The sequence below is a fragment of the Pygocentrus nattereri genome, chromosome 8 (genome assembly GCF_015220715.1).
Source record: "Pygocentrus nattereri isolate fPygNat1 chromosome 8, fPygNat1.pri, whole genome shotgun sequence".
In the NCBI taxonomy this organism is placed as follows: Eukaryota; Metazoa; Chordata; class Actinopteri; order Characiformes; family Serrasalmidae; genus Pygocentrus; species Pygocentrus nattereri.
In genome coordinates this window covers 4,185,001-4,190,000 of record NC_051218.1, presented here as the reverse complement: position 1 = coordinate 4,190,000, position 5,000 = coordinate 4,185,001, and the positions used below count along the sequence as shown (strand labels likewise).

Genomic DNA, 5,000 nt, shown 5'->3' with positions numbered 1-5,000 from the left:
TGATGGCTGGAGTGCAGGAGGGAACGGCATGTTTTTCCTCAAGAGGAAAAAACAACAGCCAAAAACAAAACACACGATGAGCCAATAAGAGCCATACAGTTAAACAGGGACAAAAAGAAAAAAAATGAGGGATGTAAGACCCGAGAGAGTCAACGAGTAAAAGAAAAGTCGACTGGCTTCAGATGGATGAGGCAGAGGAGGGCGGAGGCAGAGAGGAAACAGGAAGTACCTGGCCCCCCACTCATCCTCCGATCCTTTATATATGCAACTGAGAGAGGACAGGAAACACACACACACAAACACAGAGGGCAAGATTACAACAAACTCCTGCACACACACACACACACACACACCTGTGCACCTGTACAAACACTGCTGTAATACCCATAAATATCTAAATGTGATAATTATGTCCCTTTTGTATAATATCACTGCTGTCGGAAGAAAACCTCGTATGTCCATTTTTGACGTTTTTCAGTTTTTCACATCATTTGAAAATGCCTGTTATTCTTTACACTGTATGTAAATTTCCTGATGAATGGACTTAAACAAACGACCTTAAATGATTTGGAAAGAATTCTTACATTAAAAGTAAAGCATGTTTGCTCATTCTCCTGTAAAGTTACCATTTTGGAGACACAAGGTTTTCTTCCAACAGCAGCAATATGTTTATATGCTATATAGGTATACCATATGGGCCATATGTATTATTTGTATGTAAGTATATAAAATAATAATGTTCAACTTATAGATACTTACATATATATAGTATATGCAATAAGGCTATGTCCAATATCTTTATATAAAAGCATTTATGTGCAATGTTACTATGTCCCATATATATATAAATAGTATAATATAAGGTACCCAATATGTTTTATAGTTTATATGTATATAGCAAAAGCTTTATGCTAACAGCTAGCTCTAGCATTAGCTCAGGTCTGCACTCACTTGCATTGGAGCTCTGACTGACTCATTATCCCTGTTGTAGGCATAAAAGCGACTAATCCCACCTTTACAGTAACAATCCTTATAAATTAAACTCAGAGAGTAATACTTCAGAGCACATAACCACAAATAAATATGAAGAACATTTATTTACACACTACAAAATGCATATTTAAGTACTAATATATATATATTAGTATGTATGTAATTCTTACATGTTTCATATGTATTATATATATATATATATATATATATATATATATATATATATATATAGTGTGTGTGTCTGTGTGTGTGTTTGTGTGTGTGTGTGTGTGTGTGTGTGTGTGTGTGTGTGTGTGTGTCTATATGTAAAAATACTACATACTATGTCCTATAATGCAATTTTTATATGCATGTATCTGTATCTATGCATAGTAATAATAAGTAATAATTTACAAAGCCTAAACCAAAAGCCTTGGGTTTTCTCTGGTTTTATGTCCTCATAATACACAAAAACAAGCATACACACACACACACACACACACACACAGACACACACATGATTTCACAGATGAACTTGCATGTGCACATAGACACACACTCACAGTAGATATCTTTGATCTTTGTTTAGACACCCAGGAGGATGAGACTCTTTATCAGATCTATGACCTTAAACATGTTAAACTGTGTGACCACAATTAGGAACAGACTTATAAATAATCTCTACAGGTTTACTGACTGTGTTCTAATTAGAGCCGGTGATTCTCGGCATGTCTATAGATTCCCTGCTCAACAGGCTGATCAACTGACAAACAGACTTCACGTCAACAGTATTTACTAATACTTACTGTAGCCCATTCCCTGGAGGAAGTATTTAAATGCCTCTGTCAGTTTTCCGGGCTGTAAAAATGAAAAACAAATTACAATTTAACAAAAAAATAGACGTCACCACCTTTATTATCATGCATCTTTCCATTTCTCTAAATGTATAAATGAATTTCAATACTTATAAAAGCAATGTCAGAATGAACATAAACACCTGTGTCTGTCATGGTAACCGATGTGATCAAACCACATGTACACACTCCAAAGTGTAGTTGATTAGCCAAGACCTGTTTGATGCCTGAAACTGGCTTCTTTAGATTTGTACTGGAGCAACGAAGCTAATGTAGCATACAAGTGAGCTTGTTTTAAACCATGTGGAATTGTTGAGTGATCTCTAATAGACTTCTCCTGCTACCCACTTCAGACCAGCTGCCCACGCCCCAGTTTCCACCACCTGCCTTGGACGAGCTGTCCACCCTACACTGATGTTCTCATAGACTCCTAGTTATTCCTAATACCAATATTACTGCTATTAATATTAGTAATATAATCACTTGTAGGTAGTTTGACCAGAGGAAGATGGGTCCCCCCTGGGGCACCTGGTTCCTCCCAAGGTTTCTTCCTCAGGTCTGAGGGAGTTTTTACTTGCCACTGTTGTCCCTGGCTTGCCCACCGGGGGGGGTTGTACATTCTTACAGTCCTGTTGAAACTTTGTCTTTCCCGAAATTCTGTAAAGCTGCTTTGACAACATCCATTGTAGAAAGCACTATACAAATAAATTTGATTTGATTTGACTTGCTGATGTAGTTTCTGATACACTGTTACCTATAAAAATATAAAAAAATCTATAAAATAATGCGCAAAACCAACAGGTTGTTATGAGCTTCCATTACTTGTTAGCTACATTAGCATCACGCGAGAAGCAAACTAAGGTTTGTTGATGTTTCACCACACTGCTCTTTTACGAGAAACGCATGCCACTGGGGCGGCCAGCTGTGGGTCAGTGACTTGAATCAGTGCACAGTGAGTAAGGCCAGAAGACACACCGTGTAACCTGATCTGGGATCAATAATGAGCCGGATGCTGACCTGTGTGATCTGAGGCAGTCCCCCGGAGTCAGCCATCTGAAACAAAACCCACACAGTAAGGTCATTCAAGTCATTTGGAATGGCTTTGAATATATCGATTGATGAAGAACTCTCCAGACTTCCAGTAAGAAAATGTTCCATTAAAAAAAAATATATATATATATATTATCTCACAACACAAAAGTGAGTACACCCCTCACATTGCTGCAAATATTTTATCTTTTCATGGGACGACACTATAGAAATGAAACTTTGATATAAGATTAAGTGACCCTTATTAGTCCAACAACGGGGAAATTGCACCTCCGCATTTAACCCATCCGTGAAGTGAAACACCACATACACTCTAGTGAACACACACACTAGGGGGCAGTGAGCACACTTGCCCGGAGCGGTGGGCATCCCATTCCGCAGCGCCCGGGGAGCAGTTGGGGGTTTGGTGTCTTGCTCAAGGACACCTCAGTCATGTGCTGTCAGCTCTGGGGATCTAACCTCCAGCCCACGACTGCCCAACAACTATAACTTAAGCTATAACTTAAAGTGGTCAGTGTGCAGCTTGTATAGCAGTGCAGATTTACTGTCCTCTGAAAAGAACCCAGACATTAATGTCTAAATAGCTGGCAACACAAGTGAGTCCACCTCACAGTGAACTTGTCCAAATTATGCCCAGTTGTGTCGTCGTCTCTCCCTGGCGTCATGTGACTCATCAGAGTTACAAGGTTCCAGGTGTGAATGGGGAGCAGGGCTGTTAAATTTGGTGTTTCAGGTACAATTCACTCACACTCATACCGTGCTACAGCTCAGTTTCAGGGTGTTAGCAGTCTTCTTAGAGCCTAAGCGTCTTTGTGGAGAGCAACAATTCTACTTCTCACATCCTCAGAGATTCTTTGTCATGAGGTAACATGTTGAATATCCAGTGGCCAGTATGAGTGAATTGTACCCAAACCACCAAATTTAACAGCCCTGCTCCCCATTCACACCTGGAACCTTGTAACTCTGATGAGTCACATGACGCCAGGGAGAGACGACGACACAACTGGGCATAATTTGGACAAGTTCACTTTGAGGTGGACTCACTTGTGTTGCCAGCTATTTAGACATTAACGGCTGTGTGTTGGGTTCTTTTCAGAGGACCAAGCTGTCACCGGTCACTCAAGTTTGTGGACGGTGGAGCGGAGGGATGCCAGACTGTTTCAGAGTGCTCCCGTGTCTGTGTCTCCTTCTGGTTCTCTCCTTTTAGTTAAGCTGTCATAGTCAGATCTGCCGGAGTCGTTAGCCACACTCTGGAAATGTTTACATTCCCTGTTTATGTACAAACGGATAGAACAAAACTAATTCCCTTTACCTGCTTTTTTTCCGAGTATACAATCACCCATATGTCCGGCTGGACACTGAAGGACGACTGACTGCCGAGCCCTCCTGCTACCCACTTCAGACCAGCTGCCCACGCCCCAGCTACCACCACCTACCTTGGATGAGCTGCCCACCCTACGCTGATGTTCTCATAGACTCCTAGATAATCCTAATACCAATATTACTGCTATTAATATTAGTAATGTAATCACTTGTAGGTAGTTTGACCAGAGGAGGATGGGTCCCCCCTGGTGCGCCTGGTTCCTCCCAAGGTTTCTTCCTCAGTTCTGAGGGAGTTTTTCCTTGCCACTGTTGCCCCTGGCTTGCCCACTGGGGGGTTTCTGTACATTCTTATAGTTCTCTTGAAACTTTTTCTTTTCTGAAATTCCTTAAAGCTGCTTTGTGACAACATCCGTTGTAAAAAGCGCTATACAAATAAATTTGATTTGATTTGATTTGATTAATCATTTTATCCTGCAGCTTTACTGAACGTTGTATTTTATGCCCATACTGTGCAGCACCAAGACTTGGGGCATTTTCTCCTCTGCCATATTATACAGGCTGCTGATTTTCTCTCACCTTGAGGAATGTAGTGTTGGTGGGGTCCAGCTTGGAGTTACACTCGACCTAAAAAACAGAAATCACATTTTTTAAGTAAACATCATGTGAGGCAACTAGGTCACATTTTAATTTTAGCCCAGGAAGAAAGTCACATTGCTTCACACTCAGCTGCCGTGTACTGTTACTGCAGGGTAAGTGATGGTTTTTAAATAGACATGTTGTGTTAGGTGAGAGAGACAGCAG

The 5,000-nt window shown here is 40.7% G+C and overlaps 1 protein-coding gene across 1 annotated transcript in view; it reads right to left on the bottom strand.

The window, feature by feature from the left end:
- ndrg4 (NDRG family member 4) overlaps nt 1-5,000 on the bottom strand; it is a 71,906-nt gene that overhangs the window by 9,626 nt on the left and 57,280 nt on the right. Inside the window, 4 exon segments of the mRNA XM_037540683.1 lie at nt 230-268; nt 1,779-1,830; nt 2,844-2,879; nt 4,776-4,823. Coding sequence (XP_037396580.1) covers nt 230-268; nt 1,779-1,830; nt 2,844-2,879; nt 4,776-4,823 — 175 coding nt within the window.